This window comes from Tachypleus tridentatus, chromosome 3 (assembly GCF_004210375.1).
Source record: "Tachypleus tridentatus isolate NWPU-2018 chromosome 3, ASM421037v1, whole genome shotgun sequence".
Classification (NCBI taxonomy): domain Eukaryota; kingdom Metazoa; phylum Arthropoda; class Merostomata; order Xiphosura; family Limulidae; genus Tachypleus; species Tachypleus tridentatus.
The window spans coordinates 43,621,351-43,640,770 of record NC_134827.1 but is presented as its reverse complement, the minus strand read 5'-3'; the positions used below and the strand labels follow the sequence as shown (position 1 = coordinate 43,640,770).

Genomic DNA, 19,420 nt, shown 5'->3' with positions numbered 1-19,420 from the left:
TACAGTGTTAATCTGCTCATTAAAATAATGACAGTGTTTAACAATTAAAACTAAAGTGTTAATTTGCTCATTAAAATAATGACAGTGTTTAACAATTAAACTACAGTGTTAATCTGCTCATTAAAATAATGACAGTGTTTAACAATTAAAACTACAGTGTAAATCTGCTCATTAAAATAATGACAATGTTTAACAATTAAACTACAGTGTTAATCTGCTCATTAAAATAATGACAGTTTTTAACAATAAAACTACAGTGTTAATCTGCTCATTAAAATAATGACAGTGTTTAACAATTAAAACTACAGTGTTAATCTGCTCATTAAAATAATGACAGTGTTTAAGAATTAAACTACAGTGTTAATCTGCTCATTAAAATAATGACAGTGTTTAACAATTAAAACTAAAGTGTTAATCTGCTCATTAAAATAATGACAGTGTTTAACAATTAAAACTACAGTGTTAATCTGCTCATTAAAATAATGACAGTGTTTAACAATTAAACTACAGTGTTAATCTGCTCATTCACGAGAATTAATTAGCTTAAACCTTTTCATATAACCAGGAAAACCGTCACAGAAACTAACTAGAAAGAAAATTAATATTGTTGTTACCAATAATAATTAATGTTTAAAAGTAAGTCCACTAAGATATATTTGTAGGACGTTAACAATCAAGATGGTTTCTTTAGTTTGTTTTGAATTTCGTACAAAACTACACGAGGGCTATCTGCGCTAGCCGTCGCAACTTAGCAGTGTAAGGCTAGAGGGAAGACAGCTAGTCATCACCATCCGCCGCCAACTCTTGGGCTACTCTTTTACTGACAAATAGTGGGATTAACCGTAACATTATAACGACCCTACGACTAAAAGGGGAACATGTTTGGTGTGACGGGGATTCGAACCCGCGACCCTCAGATTACGAGTCGCATTCTTTAACCAACTGGCCATGCTGGGCCTAAAATCAAGATGAATTCCAACCTAGAACTTAGCCCAATAAAATATGTTAAGTTTTGAAATAGAGTGAAACATAAGTTAACTTTAAAGGAACGTAAACTAAGTCAAACTTAAAAATTACAATCTGACTTTTCTAAAATACAGATAAAACACGAGTAGTTATGATCGAACAACTTATAATCTGATAGTTTAAAAACAATCAGATAATATAAAGGTTTACCTAAAACATATTGAAATGCATAATGACTGACACGGTGAGTCGGTTAAGGGGACGTTAGCTGAAATAAATTATTGTTACACACTTCCAAAAATACATAAATAAAATATTAATGTAATAGAGTTGAAAACAATAAGCGAATACACTATTTATTGGAAAACACCTCAGTATGCCGGGAAGACAGATTGTTGGAGGAAATAAAAAAAAGTATTTCGGACAAATTATTAAAATATTTTCTATTTTTAACTCGTTGAAAAATCAAAATTAGTGAGTTCTAAACGTGTAGAAATAAAACTACGTTATACTTACTTATTATGTACGGCAGTACTACGTTATACTTACTTATTATGAACGGCAGTAACTACCTTATACTTACTTATTATGTACGGCAGTAACTACGTCATACTTACTTATTATGTACGGCAGTAACTACGTTATACTTATTATGTACGGCAGTAACTACGTCATACTTACTTATTATGTACGGCAATAACTACGTTATACTTACTTATTATGTACGGCAGTAACTACCTCATACTTTCTTATTATGTACGGCAGTAACTACCTCATACTTTCTTATTATGTACGGCAGTAACTACGTTATACTTACTTATTATGTACGGCAGTAACTACCTTATACTTACTTATTATGTACGGCAGTTGAAAATTGGATGGTAGTGTTCCACCTACTAGCATTCTCAGGATCGCAAAGGTGGTGAAGTTAGGAGCAAACACAGAAAGGGTACCACACACAGTGGCGACGATAATGTTCGTGAAAAAAGCAATCTTTCGTCCAAGCCTGGAATGAGATTTGTTTCGTCCCTTTACAATGATCATGTCACAAACACAAATCACAGTTTTAATGTTCTGATGACATTTTACCTCACTACCTTCGTGTGCATTTATCAAGTTACTAACCTCAGATCACAAGTAATATAAAACACTTCATGACCATATCCAAGGAAAGTTCAAGAACCTATTAACTTATTAATTGGCTCATATCTATGACAACCATTTAAGTCATTTCTCTTGCAATTAACTTCATATCTGACCGCCCGCCCAATCTCTGGGGTTATTGGGTACAACCTTGATATTTGACCACCCCAGTCTCTGGAGTTATTGGATACTACATTGATGTCTGACCACCCCAGTCTCTGGAGTTATTGGATACTACATTGATGTCTGACCATCCCAATCTCTGGAGTTATTTGGTACAACCCTGATGTCTGACCACCCCAATCTCTGGAGTTATTTGGTACAACCTTGATGTCTGACCATCCCAATCTCTGGAGTTATTTGGTACAACCCTGATGTCTGACCACCCCAATCTCTGGAGTTATTTGGTACAACCTTGATGTCTGACCACCCCAATCTCTGGAGTTATTGGATACTACCTTGATGTCTGATCATCCCAATCTCTGGAGTTATTGGATACTTAATACCTTGATGTCTGACGATCTCAATCTCTGGAGTTATTGGGTACTACCTTGATGTCTGACCATCCCAACCTCTGGAGTTATTGGATACTTACTACCTTGATGTCTGACCACCCCAATCTCTGGAGTTATTGGATACTTACTATCTTGATGTCTGACTATCCCAATCTCTGGAGTTATTGGATACTTACTACCTTGATGTCTGACCACCCCAATCTCTGGAGTAATTGGGTACAACCTTGATGTCTGACCATCCCAATCTCTGGAGTTATTGGATACTTACTATCTTGATGTCTGACCACCCCAAAATCTGGAGTTATTGGATACGTACTACCTTCATGTCTGACCACCCCAATCTCTGGAGTTATTAGATACTTACTACCTTGATGTGTGACCACCCCAATCTCTGGAGTTTTTGGGTACAATCTTGATGTCTGACCATCCCAATCTCTGGAGTTATTGGATACTTACTACCTTGATGTCTGACCACCCCAATCTCTGCAGTTATTGGATACTTACTACCTTGATGTCTGACCACCCCAATCTCTGGAGTTATTGGGTACTACCTTGATGTCTGACCATCCCAATCTCTGGAGTTATTGGATACTTACTACCTTGATGTCTGACCACCCCAATCTCTGGAGTTATTGAATACTTACTACCTTGATGTCTGAACCCCTAATCTCTGGAGTTATTGGGTACAACCTTGATGTCTGAACCCCTAATCTCTGGAGTCATTGGGTACTACCTTGATGTCTGAACCCCTAATCTCTGGGGTTATTGGATACTTACTATCTTGATGTCTGACCACCCCAAAATCTGGAGTTATTGGATACTTACTACCTTCATGTCTGACCACCCCAATCTCTGGAGTTATTAGATACTTACTACCTTGATGTGTGACCACCCCAATCTCTGGAGTTTTTGGGTACAATCTTGATGTCTGACCATCCCAATTTCTGGAGTTATTGGATACTTACTATCTTGATGTCTGACCACCCCAAAATCTGGAGTTATTGGATACTTACTACCTTCATGTCTGACCACCCCAATCTCTAGAGTTATTAGATACTTACTACCTTGATGTGTGACCACCCCAATCTCTGGAGTTTTTGGGTACAATCTTGATGTCTGACCATCCCAATCTCTGGAGTTATTGGGTACTACCTTGATATCTGACCATCCCAATCTCTGGAGTTATTGGATACTTACTACCTTGATGTCTGACCACCCCAATCTCTGGAGTTATTGAATACTTACTACCTTGATGTCTGAAACCCTAATCTCTGGAGTTATTGGGTACTACCTTGATGTCTGAACCCCTAATCTCTGGAGTTATTGGGTACTAACTACCTTGATGTCTGACCACCCCAATCTCTGGAGTTATTGGATACTAACTACCTTGATGTCTAAACCCCTATTCTCTGGAGTTATTGAATACTACCTCGATGTTTCATGCAGATCTCCTTAGGATCGTACAGAGGTTCTCTGTACTCGTATATAGGCTAAGTACACTATGTTGGAACACTATAGTCACGACGTTTCTAATACTGAAATTGTACACACACACTACTAACATGCTGAATTATTAAATCACATGTCTTAAGAGGTAAGATTAGTCTAACCTACATCTGTCAGCGATGAGTTGTTATATTTAACAGATTCATCGTACTGGATGTAGTGTATCACTTGACGGCCAGCCACCTGTAACAGTAGAAACAAAACTGAAACTTACTTGTCTGCTGCGATGCCAAAAGCTAAAGTCCCTATAGCACTTCCTATATTTGCCATACACAGCACCAAGCTTGGCAAGCCGTCGTGTTCACACACCAGGTTCCACTACAAGAAGAAAATGTTCGTAATTCACAGTTATTGAATAAAATAAAAACATTAAGTAATTTAAACAGAATTCCAAACCTTCCGAATATTAAATGAATGAATACAGACACTTTCTCAGTGCTGGTGTTTATTTTGTCTTTAAATCACTTTTAATATTAAATATAGTGACTAGTTGTTTGATTATTTATCTTCAAAATACCAATTAAATTAAACAGGATGTTGTTTTTTATTTAAATTACAAACAACCATGTTTAGAGAACCAGTTCATTAAACATTTTGGCGTACAAACAACCATGTTTAGTGAACTGGTTCATACCACATTCTGGCGAAAAAACAACTATGTTTATTAAACTAGTTCATACCACCTTCTAGCGTACAAACAAACATGTTTAGTGAACTAGTTCATACCACATTCTGGCGTACAAGCAAACATGTTTAGTGAACTAGTTTATATCACCTGCTAGCGTACAAACAAACATGTTTAGTGAACTAATTCATACCACATTCTGGCGTACAAGCAAACATGTTTAGTGAACTAGTTTATATCACCTTCTAGAGTACAAACAAACATGTTTAGTGAACTAGTTCATACAACCTTCTAGCGTAAAAACAAACATGCTTAGTGAACTAGTTTATACTATCTTCTAGAGTACAAACAAACATGTTTAGTGAACTAGTTTATACCACCTTCTAGAGTACAAACAAACATGTTTAGTGAACTAGTTGCTACCACCTTCTAGAGTACAAACATGTTTAGTGAACTAGTTCATACAACCTTCTAGCGTACAAACAAGCATGCTTAGTGAACTAGTTCATACAACCTTGTAGCGTACAAACAAACATGCTTAGTTTTCTAGTTTATACCACCTTCTAGCGTACAAACAAACATGTTCAGTGAACTAGTTTATACAACCTGCTAGCGTACAAACAAGCATGTTTAGTGAACTAGCTTATACCACCTTCTAGAGTACAAACAAACATGTTTCGTGAACTAGTTCATACCACATTCTGGCGTACAAACAAACATGTTTAGTGAACTGGTTCATACAACCCTCTAGAGTACAAACAAACATGTTTAGTGAAGTAGTTTATACCACCTTCTAGAATACAAACAAACATGCTTAGTGATCTAGTTTATACCATCTTCTAGAGTACAAACAAACATGCTTAGTGAACTAGTTCATACAACCTTGTAGCGTACAAACAAACATGCTTAGTGAACTAGTTCATACAACCTTCTATAGTACAAACAAAGATGTTTAGTGAACTAGTTTATACCACCTTCTAGAGTACAAACAAACATGCTTAGTGAAGTAGTTTATACCACCTGCTAGAGTACAAACAAACATGTTTAGTGAACTAGCTTATACCACCTTTTAGAGTACAAACAAACATGTTTAGTGAGCTAGTTCATACCACATTCTGGCGTACAAACAAACATGCTTAGTGAACTAGTTCATATCACCTTCTAGAGTACAAACAAACATGCTTAGTGAACTAGTTTATACCACCTTCTAGAGTACAAACAACCATGTTTAGTGAACTAGTTCATACAACCTTTTCACTTACAAATGACTCCTTTCACATTGAGGATACTTGATAACACTACATTTCCTACGAAGTTCAAACGTTTGGTGGCCATAATTATTCGTACCTAACACTGACCCATTGTGTAAACTTTTCACGTCTAATACGACCCCTGCAAAATGGTTTCACACCTAGTAGTGACCACTGTAAATAGTTTTACGTCTAGTTCTCCCAGAACTTAGCTAAAACTTTTGAAGTCTGGTTATATAACAGAGCAGGGAAAGAGTGATACTTTAAACATTATTTATCAGCCAGCTGTACATAGTTGGACACAAGTAATTGGCTTCTAATTCGTTCAGGTAGATACAAGAAAACTCACAAGTCATTGAGTATATTTCTTTAACGCCTTCGACTTTCGATAACTCTCTAGATTCCATCTGTTCTGAATCACACTTAAGTAATTCTCAGGGTTCAATGTTCATTTTTACAAACTTTAACAGAACTAATTTGGATAACTCTCTAGATTAAGTCTGTTCTGAATCACACTTAAGTAATTCTCAGGGTTAAATGTTCATTTTTACAAACTTTAACAGAACTAATTTGGATAACTCTCTAGATTAATTCTGTTGTGATTCACACTTAAGTAATTCTCAGGGTTAAATGTTCATTTTCACAAATTTTAACAGAACTAATTTGGATAACTCTCTAGATTAACTCTGTTCTGATTCACACTTAAGTAATTCTCAGGGTTCAATGTTCATTTTTACAAGCTTTAACAAAACTAACTTTGATAACTCTTTAGATTAATTCTGTTCTGATTCACACTTAAGTAATTCTCAGGGTTCAATGTTCATTTTTACAAACTTTAACATAACTAATTTGGATAACTCTCTAGTTTAATTCTGTTCTGATTCACACTTAAGTAATTCTCAGGGTTCAATGTTCATTTTTACAAACTTTACCTTGATTTTTTACACATTTAAATTGTAGTGGTATTTGAGCTTGAGGGTCATTTAACTCACTTTCCATTTATACAAGGAAGACATCAGATGTTGTAAAAACGTGTGGCAGGTTTCCAGCTCTTGGTTCAGCGGCCATTAAATACGCAGCAGTACAACCAGCGTTCCGTATGTAAGGTATGTGTTTCTTTGTTGTTACTTTAATTAACAATATTTAGTCAGGTTGGTTAATAAGTGTCTATGTATGTTTTACTTGTTTTATTATCTTAATATATGTATTTCAGACTAACCCAAACTTTCAAGCCAGCCAAATCTGTTGATATGTTATTGGATGTCGTTAAAGATTCGTATATTTATCTTATTAAAGAATGCATTCGACTTTTATATATGAGAACTGGACAAAAGTAGAATTAACTGTCTATACTCATTACCAAACTGGTAGGATTCTTCTTTATATATCCTGTGTTTCGATAAAATGTTTAATACAGCAAACAACATGCCCTCCCTTACCTTTGTGGCGGCAGTTTCCCAATACAGATCTGTTTTATAAACCCAACCATCCTGGCAGGCCTGAACTGGCCAGTCTGGATGAGGAGTGGGCAGAAGAGCTGACCCATTAGGCCACGTAATGTTCCGAACCAACCGTCTGTAGTCCACAGCATACATCTGACATTTACTGAAACTATCCTGGTCGTCTACAGGCAAACTCAATTGTTTCTTCTGCAGAAGGGTCAAATTTGTACTTTCTAGTTCAGGAACGTAACACCAGTGTTCAGGAACAGAGACCATAAAGAGCACGTTCATGACGTATAATGACGTAACAAAAGTTGTCGGAACCATGAAGAACTGTATTAAATATTTCTGGTAGCGACCAAAGTCGCCGATCTCCAACAGAATTTCCTCAAACTCCATTTTAAAGAAAAACAAGTATAGAGAATCTAAGCTGCAAGTTAGTTGGGACAAACGCCAACAGACTTCTTCAATAGGACTGTGAGAAACATCACAACCAGAATATTTATATAGGAGACGTTCGAGGCATCCTACCCACAATGCTTTTATACGTCATCGGTAGAAGAGCTCAGATCAAAACTAACCTCCAATGAGTTTCAAGAGGTTTCAAGGCTACATTGCATCAGGCCTTCGAAATAACATAAAGTACGGATGTCCAGGAAACATTTGTCAACCAGTACTTTTCAAATGGATATCGTTACGATGTGTTGTCTTGCCTTATAAATTATATAACACATTAAATGAATACATATCTATATGAAGAAACAAAACCAAGTTTCTTACGTGTTTATGAAGGTAGATCTAAAAATTATAGGAACAACTAAATTGTTGTTTACTGGCGTGTTCAGAAATTCACCTGTTGTTGTAGTATACAAAATGTGAATGAAAAAACAACAACATTGATAAACAATTTTACAATAAATACACCAATATTGTACTTTAAAGAAACATACATTGTTACATTAACTATAATAATCACTCTCTTAAAAATATGTATTGTTACATTAACTATAATAATCACTCTCTTAAAAATATGTATTGTTATATTAACAACTGTAACTATCACTATCTTACAGAACATGTATTGTTATATTAACAACTGTAACAATCACTATCTTACAGAACATGTATTGTTATATTAACAATTGTAACAATCACTATCTTACAAAACATGTATTGTTATATTAACAACTGTAGCAATCACTCTCTTACAAAACATGTATTGCTATATTAACAACTGTAACAATCACTATCTTACAAAACATGTATTGTTATATTAACAACTGTAACAATCACTCTATTACAAAACATGTATTGTTATATTAACAACTGTAACAATCACTATCTTACAAAGCATGTATTGTTGTATTAACAACTGTAACAATCACTCTCTTACAAAACATGTATTGTTATATTAACAACTGTAACAATCACTCTCTTACAAAACATGTATTGTTATATTAACAACTGTAACAATCGCTCTCTTACAAAACATGTATTGTTATATTAACAACTATAACAATCACTCTCTTACAAAACATGTATTGTTATATTAACAACTGTAACAATCACTATCTTACAGAACATGTATTGTTATATTAACAACTGTAACAATCACTCTCTTACAAAACATGTATTGTTATATTAACAACTATAACAATCACTATCTTACAGAACATGTATTGCTATATTAACAACTGTAACTATCACTCTCTTACAAAACATGTATTGTTATATTAACAACTGTAACAATCACTCTCTTACAAAACATGTATTGTTATATTAACAACTGTAACAATCACTCTCTTACAAAGCATGTATTGTTATATTAACAACTGTAACTATCACTCTCTTACAAAACATGTATTGTTATATTAACAACTGTGACAATCACTCTCTTACAAAACATATATTGTTATATTAACAACTGTAACAATCACTCTCACAAAACATGTACTGTTATATTAACAACTGTAACAATCACTCTCTTACAAAACATGTATTGTTATATTAACAACTATTACAATCACTCTCTTACAAAACATGTATTGTTATATTAACAACTGTAACAATCACTCTCTTACAAAACATGTATTGTTATATTAACAACTGTAACAATCACTATCTTACAAAGCATGTATTGTTGTATTAACAACTGTAACAATCACTATCTTACAAAGCATGTATTGTTGTATTAACAACTGTAACAATCACTCTCTTACAAAACATGTATTGTTATATTAACAACTGTAACAATCGCTCTCTTACAAAACATGTATTGTTATATTAACAACTATAACAATCACTCTCTTACAAAACATGTATTGTTATATTAACAATTGTAACAATCACTATCTTACAGAACATGTATTGTTATATTAACAACTGTAACAATCACTCTCTTACAAAACATGTATTGTTATATTAACAACTGTAACAATCACTCTCTTACAAAACATGTATTGTTATATTAAATAAAGTAACAATGTGATATTTAATGGAATATTGAGTGTTTTTGAAATTCTACAAACAACTACGACTATTTGATGTATAACAACGTGATATTAATGTAACACTAAATGTTTCTTGAGATGCTGCAGACAACCATTGCTACGTATGTTGTTACATGCTATTATTCTAGGTAGTAACTCATACACCACTTCTCCCCATATTTCTGTCATATGAGTTTACTGTCGTAATAATATCCATATCTTTCTGTAACCTTTTCTAATGTGAACACGGTACGTATATTCGTCTTTCTTGTTACCTAGTTGTTTGTCTGCGAGAAAAGCTGAGAGGAAATAACCTATTTATGATGCCAGTCGAGTTCACTTTTTGCGTTTCCTTGTGTTTATGAATTACGTCCTTTATGTATGCTTCATTGATAGGGATTTATCAATTAGCAGAGACACTGACAGGATTGGTTAGTTAACCAGTTGTTGGTTTGTTACTAGTTTAAACCAGTTGAGAACGTTTTAAGCAACATAATAATAATGTTAACCAAATAACAAAAATAGAAAGATTTTCAAGACAGAAGGAGCTTGAAGAATATATCTTACTTTCGGTATACTTTAATAAAAATTTATTAAAAACTACTATTATCACATGAACTGATTCTTGTTTAGATAGTTTACAAAACACTATATAAACTCACGTTTGTTAAGACTATTTACTATATACCATATACACTGATGTTTGTTTAGACTTTTTTCTAAATACCAAATAAACTCACATTTCTTTAATGCTGTTTAAATAAAACTGATGCTTATTTAGTATAATTATTTTTATAATAATAAAGAGTCAAATAGTAACTAGAATCTATATAAATGCCATCGTATTATCTGTTGTATGATGTTTACATAAATATAATAGTACTGTCTGTTGAATGTTATTTATTATAAATACAAATGTACTACCTGGTGTATGTTATCTACATAAATATAATAGTACTGTATGTGTATAATTAATTTCGAATATTTATGGATAGATAAGTTGGTTAGAAATTGTCATTAATTATAAGACATCTTCCCTTTGACACTCCGTGAAGAACGCTTTGATGATCAGTAGTTGGTGATAAAACAGAAAAATGGTTTAATTCAGAAGTTATGACTTAATAAAATTTACTAAATAGTGTTTAAGCGAATCCTTAAGTTTCGTGTATGTGTTAAGCCTAATGCTCTAAATCAGACTACAAATAGGCCCACTAAATATGTAAAAACGGGTCGTTTTTACATATATATTTTTCTCTACAAGTGGGTTTTCTCGACATCACTGAAACAGGCCTACTATTACTAAATTATTACAGTCAGCGTTTACGTTTAAAGTGGTGAATAAATGTTGCAGATAAATATTATTTTAGTATTTTAACAAATATATTATCTACTTGTCTATAAAACACAAAGAAAAATAAACTTTTCTTACTGCCAAACATACTTTATCTTTAATATAGTCGAAATAATTTAGAATTAGTGTCGAAACATTCGTACTATATCTTCTACTTTCTGATGTACAGTGAAAGGCTTAAGGGTGCTAATGAAAATCTGTTTCAAAGAGCACACGTACCTTTGTTTACGATAACATTTCATGTCTTCATTTTTATTAAAACTTTGGTGATTAACGAATTAATTTAACAGTGATGAACTAAGTGAAAAGTAGGTGCATTTTGGAGATACACACAAGTTCGTGTTAGTTATTTTACATAAACTTCGTCAATCATTAAACAATGATTCTTTGCCATTTGTGAAGGTATTTTATAGTAATATGCCATAAAAATCGCAATTCAAATGTTAAACGTCTTTTAAGTTGCAGTCTGCTCTAGAGCGTGAAGGTCGTTCAGGTTATGTAATTCTTAAATAAATTTACTTCAAACATAAAAGCTCTTCCATCTCACCTAGAAACAAATTTATTATATTATACTATATTTTATAACCACAATCGTCTTTCCAAGCTACAAATTCTTCATATTATACTATATATTATAACCACACTCGTCTTTCCAAGCTATAAGTTCACCATAGGATACTGCATATTATAACCACACTAGACTTATTTAGTGTTAGTTTAAACTGTACATACGCTGCTATTGTTTCACCTATAAATCCGTGTAGCATTTAAAACTGTTGATATCAACGTTTGAAATAAACATTTCTTAATGTTAACATGCTAACACCTTACGTATAAAAATAACATTTCTAATTTATCGTATTTCTCTTTGTTTCTGTAGTTTATTTGTAATTCAACATTATCATTGGCATCAATGACTTAAATTTGTTTTTACTCAACGCAATGTCACAATTTGCAAAAGTCGAAGTACAAAAACACTTAAGAGTACGTGAAGCCTAAGGGAAAATGTGGAACGGGTATGTTGGTGTATTTATTGCATCTAATTTATTCTAAAACTATTTTACAATAAATACATCATCTAACAGGTATCGCATAAAAGATAAAATAAGAAGTATATTCTACGTTGAATATATATTTCTGTTGGCAAATACAGAGTGAAAATCATCGTTGATATTTAAATCTGAAAAAAAAACTTCCATAAGGCCTAAGTCCCACAGAACGTGTGTCTAAAAATTTCTATTAGGCCTAATCTCGACAGAACTTTTCCAAAACTTACCTTACTAACACCAGTGTGATCTCCTGCAAACAGAGTAGCAGTATAAACAAATTCGTTTTCCATAATGATGAAACACCCACTTGACGTAAAAATATATTCTCAAGACGACTGGTATGTGTATTAGTACTTTATTTTAATTAAAGTGCTGAAGACGAAACGCGTAAGACTTTCGAAACGTCGTTCTCTACACCTGTGTCTCCACAACATGCAGGTGCCGTCCATTCTACAAAGTTTCATCAATAAAATAATTATTGAATACAAAACAAAACTAATGAGTAAGAACGTAGCATTAGTTAACTATCGATTGGAAACAGAGCAGCCATAGATGTGATACATCCAACACAAACAATAGAAAAACGACAACCTTGAACATGATACATCCAACACAAACAATATTGAATGTCATACATCCAACACAAACAATAGAAAAACGACAACTTTAAATATGATATATCCAACACAACCAATATTGAATGTGATACATCCAACACAAACAATAGAAAAACGACAACCTTGAATGTGATATATCCAACACAAACAATAGAAAAACGACAATATTGAATGTGATACATCCAACACAAACAATAGGAAAACGACAATATTGAATGTAATACATCCAACACAAACAATAGAAAAACGACAATATTGAATGTGATACATCCAACACAAACAATAGAAAAACAACAACCTTGAATATGATACATCCAACACAAACAATAGAAAAACGGCAATATTGAATGTGGTACAGACAAAATAAACAGTAGAGCAACAACGACCATGAATATGGTACAGACAAAATAAACAGCAGAACAACAACGACCATGAATATGGTACAGACAAAATAAACAGCAGAACAACAACGATCATGAATATGGTACAGACAAAATAAACAACAGAAAAACAACAACATTGAATGTGGCGTAAACAACATCAACATAATTTCAAGACGGCTGACATAGGTATTAAAGCTTTAGTAAAATAAAGTACAGAACAATATTTCAACTTGTTAGGTTTTCTTCAGATTAACAAGAACAACACAAACAATACAAAAACAACAAGCTGTAATCCAACACCAACTTTAAACACATTAGTTAGAACAGCAACCTTCAGTATCTGTAGTCGCCATGGTAGAGAAGTCAACTCAAGTTATAATTAAATTACCGAACAACTTCTACGTAGTTTCAATTTAACATGTTCCTTTTTAGAAAAATCACAACACTACATAATAATAATATAACTTATTTTTTTAATATAACAGAATGTGTTCCATGAATAAACCTGTTTTTTATAACAAAGTAGGTTAATCTAATTGAGCTAGTTAATATAGTAGAATATGCAAAATGAACAGACCTTATTTATGAATGTGTTAGAATATTCTAGAAAATTAACCATATTAGTTAATATATATAAGATACTTAATGAATAAATGTAATTAGGTAATGTAATATAGTAAATTCAATAGATAGATTTGATTAAATGATACAACTTGCAAAGAACGGATTTGAAAAATCAACAGAACATGTCAACTAATAAGTATACTCTAACCTAGCTCTTTTAATGTGTTGGTCTTAATAGGTTTATAAACCAAAAGATAGAGATTTTAGCATGGCATTTTTATTGCTATTTTCATTACACAGGGACCACCTGAGCTTTGTTTGTCCCTGAAAATAATCGAACACATAGTTTATAACATTGTATGTCCATAAACTAATAGCTAACCTAAGATTATTTTGGTTTGGTTTGTTTTGAATTTTGCGCAAAGCTACACGAGGGCTATCAGCGCTAGTCGTCCCTAATTTTGCAGTGTGATATTAGAGGGAAAGCAGCTAGTCATCACCACCCACCGCCAACTCTTGAGCTACTCTTGTACCAACGAATAGTGGGATTAACCACTGCATTATAACGCCCCAACGGCTGAAAGAGCGAGCATGTTTGGTGTGACGGGGATTCGAACCCGCGACCCTCAGATTACGAGTCGAGTGCCTTATCCACCTGGCCATGCGGGGCCCACCTGAGATGGAACCAAAACATAAGAATAGTGCATATTAGATATATATCTATAATTATATAATAACCATCAAAACATTTCTTGCAAAATCCATGGTAAATCCCGGTCGTCACCGTAAAGTCATAATATCTATGGTAATATCTTCCACATACGTTCTGGGTATCACATCTATCTGACAAAATCCAAACGCTGATGTTGTACTAGCTAGTAATCACGGAAAGTCAGTTTAGGGTAAGGAGCTGAACGTTTACATCCACAACGTCTTAACCCCTACTGCCTTTCACTGTCTGCAGCCAGCTGGGGAAGAGTTCTTTAAAACTTCTAATAATTCCTAAAGTTGGAGCGAAGTGAAACCCTAATATTTTTTCTGTATATATTACTCCAACCTCCGTCCTTACCAAAGAAATAAAACAATAAAGCATCTTAAATAGAACAACAAGCCCCCTTCCCCCTCCACCCTAATATTTACTACTCCTAACTTTCTGGAAATTCGAGACAAACTCAACTACTTCTCGTCAATTTCCTCCACCACTGTATACAGAATAATTTTAGTTTCAGCTACTTCAAAGTCATCTAGCCACACCTAGTGACAAAAAAGATAATTTCTTTATCAAAAATTAATTTTTTATATATTTTCATATTTACCAAAAAACATTGTGAACGTTTTTCCAAGTATTTACAGTATTAATTTTCCAATTTTAAAATTAACATACCATGATGCATCAAAATATTATAATTATTTGAAATTGTTAATAATATTTTTAACTGACATATAATGACACCCTTTAACACCACACATGTAATTATCCTATTGGAGATGGATATACCACGAATGGGAGATTAAATTCGCTTCTCTTAACAAAAAGATCCAGCTTTATCATCTGCTAAAGTAATGTACAAGTCTAAATATCGAGCATAAATACCATTCGTACTGATGTTTTTGTTACAAGTTCTTTACGAAGTTTGTTGTAAAGTGCAAGTTATGAATGATAACTCAATCGTCTATATAATGAAAAGTATACATACATATAAGTTAGGATTTGAAACCTGTTTCAGAGATGCGTTTCCATACAAGAACAAATAAAACTGGCCATATTTAATAAAATATCCACAAACAAATAGATGGTAGTCGGGTTTGTCTCGGCTTTTTCATGTTACCCTTGAACAAAATTCCAAGTAAAATGGTTTTTTAAAACATAGTTACAATGGGCTCTGCCACCCAGAAAAGTAAACATTGAGGCAGGGGGGTTTCGTTGTGTTTCTAATGGCAGGGTGTTGTCGTTGTGTTTGTAATGGCAGGGGGTTGTCGTTGTGTTTGTAATAGCAGAGGTTAGGGTAGAATAAAGTAGAAATATTACAGTGATTTCATTTCATTTACATTTAAGAATTATAAGAAGTTTTAAGAGTAACTTCCCACCTCTCCCAAAACTGGTTACAGTGAGTGAAAGGCAGTAAAAGTTAAGACGTTATGGGTGTAAACATTCAACTCGTTACCCTTAACTGACTTTACGTGATTACTAGCTAGTATACCATTAGCTGTTGGATTTTTTCAAGTAAATTGTAATATCCAGAACGTATTGTGGGAGCTATTACCACAGATATTATGACTTTATCGTGACGACTGGGATTTAACATGGATTTCGCAAATATATTTTAATAATTGTTTTATGTTAAGTTCATTATTGTTCATAATGCTGATTTTAATCGCCTGTTAGTGTAAATAATAGTATTGAAAATATTTATTTCATTATATTGTGCTTGATACTACCACTATAAATGACCGTAATATGTGGGACCAAAATGATACTTAAAATGTAGCGTCATCTACTGAGTGGAACCGAAAACAATTCATAAAAACAATATACCCTTTTCATATTCAAGACTGAATTTTATGGTATGTGCAAGAATCATTTCTTTATCACAGAATATTCAGAATATTCACATAAAAACACTGCAGTTTATATCAGAATATTCACATAAAAACACTGCAGTTTATATCAAAATATTCACATAAAAACACTACAGTTTATATCAAAATATTCACATAAAATCACTACAGTTTATATCAAAATATTCACATAAAAACACTACAGTTTATATCAAAATATTCACATAAAAACACTACAGTTTATATCAAAATATTCACATAAAAACACTACAGTTTATATCAAAATATTCACATAAAAACACTACAGTTTATATCAAAATATTCACATAAAAACACTACAGTTTATATCAAAATATTCACATAAACACTGCAGTTTATATCAGAATATTCACATAAAAACACTACAGTTTATATCAAAATATTCACATAAAAAACACTACAGTTTATATCAGCACAAACTGAACACATTTCCAGTGCAATACCTCCCAGAAAAATAGTTCCTTTTAGAAAACTTTCACTTCTTAAATTTTTTTCAATGAGGTTATATACCGTGATTAGTGTTTATACCAGTACTAACAGTCTTCCATGATGCAGTGTTTCTCTTATTTAACACTAATTTTCAATTATTATTTTTCCAAAGGAGAGAGGGCACTAGCTGCATAAAGAAACGGACTCCCAGTACCTATCGATATTTTATAAGACACAATTAACCCAGTGGATGTATCCATCCCGTGATATTTCTAGTCTATTATTTTACATTTAAATTAAAACTTCCTACGGAAATTAAATTCTCAATATTTAAAATTTTATTTCGTTTCTGTTTATTCAAGCCTATTTGTTTAAAAATACATTAAATACCTCAATATGTGGAATTTGGGTTGTGACAAATTGGAAACGATTTTAAAACTGGATAAATATGACCTAAAAACTTTGTTCTATCAAAATGTATGTAAAATAAAACTTGGAAAGTGTATGTAAAATAAAACCTGGAAAGTGTATGTAAAATAAAACCTGGAAAGTGTATGTAAAATAAAACTTGGAAAGTGTATGTAAAATAAAACTTGGAAAGTGTATGTAAAATAAAACCTGGAAAGTGTATGTAAAATAAAACTTGGAAAGTGTATGTAAAATAAAACTTGGAAAGTGTATGTAAAATAAAACTTGGAAAGTGTATGCAAAATAAAACCTGGAAAGTGTATGTAAAATAAAACTTGGAAAGTGTATGTAAAATAAAACTTGGAAAGTGTATGTAAAATAAAACTTGGAAAGTGTATGTAAAATAAAACCTGGAAATTGTTTACTTTGTGATATTAATTTTTTATTAAATATGTCATTCGTTCCTTTACAGTACTTATCTTATTGTGTTAGAGTGTTGAATCTAGGGTTCTTATTATGTTAAAAACGAGGATTAGATATCAGTTTATACAATCAATTGTGCTTAACCGTAAATAGTAATTTGTGGTATAATAGACTATTCATTGTTTGTTAACAAATATTCATAGAAACTTCATAAAATTAGATTCTTTTTTCGTTTGTTTTGATGAATTGAGTATCAAGGAAGGTGATATATTACCTGGATAAAGAACGAAGATCAAAACTCGCTAAGTAAAATACATATCAAACAGTTGCACAATACAAGTTGCACATTAATCAATGTGATGCATTGTGAATAAAACATCAAATAATGTGAAAATGTTTGTTTGTTTTTGAATTTCGTACAAAGCTACTCGAGGGCTATCTGTGCTAGCCGCCCCTAATTTAGTAGTATAAGACTAGACTGAAGGCACCTAGTCATCACCATTCACCGCCGACTCTTGGGTTACTCTTTTACCAACGAATAGTGGGATTGACCGTCACATTATAACGCCCCCACGGCTGAAAGGGCGAGCATGTTTGGCGCGACGGGGATGCGAACCCGCGACCCTCAGATTACGAGTCGCACGCCTTAACACGTCTTAACAAATTGTTTATTTCTAAAAATATTGTTTTAAGTAGCAAAGAACTTGAAAGTTCAGGCCCCCTGCTCAGTACAATTAAATATATGTTTATTCCTTCTAATGTATGGTGTTAAACTACAGAGGACGCCATATTTCAGGTTTCTTACTAGTTAAAATTAAATATATGTTTATTCCTTCTAATATATACTTTTAAGTAGATGAGAGCATCACAGTTAAGGCCCTCTACTAGTTACAATTAAATGTATGTTTATTCCTTCCAATGTATGATTTTAAACAACAGAGGGCGTCACATTTCAGGTTTCTTACTAGTTAAAATTAAATATATGTTTATTCCTTCTAATATATACTTTTAAGTAGATGAGAGCATCACAGTTAAGGCCCTCTACTAGTTATAATTAAATGTATGTTTATTCTTCTAATAACTAGTTTTAACTAACAGATGACGTAACAGTTAAGGCCCTCTACTAGTTACAATTAAATGTATGTTTATTCCTTCCAATGTATGATTTTAAACAACAGAGGGCGTCACATTCCACATGGAAACAAAATAATGATTTATATGTGTACTCACTATTAGCACCTCACATATTGATCACAGAAACATTAATATGCTACACATTAATATACTACACATTAATATACTACACGACTCACCCACTGTCGCTACCTAACAAGAACAATAGAGCATTCCAGAGAATAAAACTGAATATATGTTACTTCTATCAGACGTAAGAATATTCTATTACACTAAGCCTTCTTTCATTCGATATCTTCAAAAGCCTGTACTAGAGGGTCGAGTACGTTTGTTTGAAATATGTTAATCACCATTTCACGTGACAACTTTAATGGCTAGAAAGTCTCGGATGTAATAATTTGTACAAGAATTGTAGTATTATATTCTTTGGCGTTTCGTAGCAGCCATTTTCCGACACAAAATATTGAAACGTTCAGATGATTTTAAAAGTGTTTAAATTTCGTATTTTGAGTTTCTAAGACGGGTATA

The 19,420-nt window shown here is 32.7% G+C and overlaps 1 protein-coding gene and 1 long non-coding RNA gene across 2 annotated transcripts in view; one reads left to right on the top strand and one right to left on the bottom strand.

The window, feature by feature from the left end:
- The window catches only part of LOC143246782 (carcinine transporter-like), a 42,167-nt gene extending 34,233 nt beyond the window's left edge, over positions 1-7,934 (bottom strand). The window contains exons 1-3 of the mRNA XM_076493935.1: positions 7,445-7,934; positions 4,345-4,448; positions 1,818-1,972 (exon numbers count right to left, since the gene is read on the bottom strand). Of these exons, the coding sequence (XP_076350050.1) occupies positions 1,818-1,972; positions 4,345-4,448; positions 7,445-7,846 (661 nt within the window). The 5' untranslated portion in view covers positions 7,847-7,934. The remainder of the gene's footprint in view (positions 1-1,817; positions 1,973-4,344; positions 4,449-7,444) is intronic.
- Positions 1-17,738, top strand: part of LOC143246783 (uncharacterized) — a 53,526-nt gene extending 35,788 nt beyond the window's left edge. The window contains exons 2-3 of the long non-coding RNA XR_013026160.1: positions 7,014-7,111; positions 17,100-17,738. This is a non-coding gene — a long non-coding RNA (uncharacterized LOC143246783). The remainder of the gene's footprint in view (positions 1-7,013; positions 7,112-17,099) is intronic.
- The last annotated feature ends 1,682 nt before the right edge of the window (positions 17,739-19,420 follow it).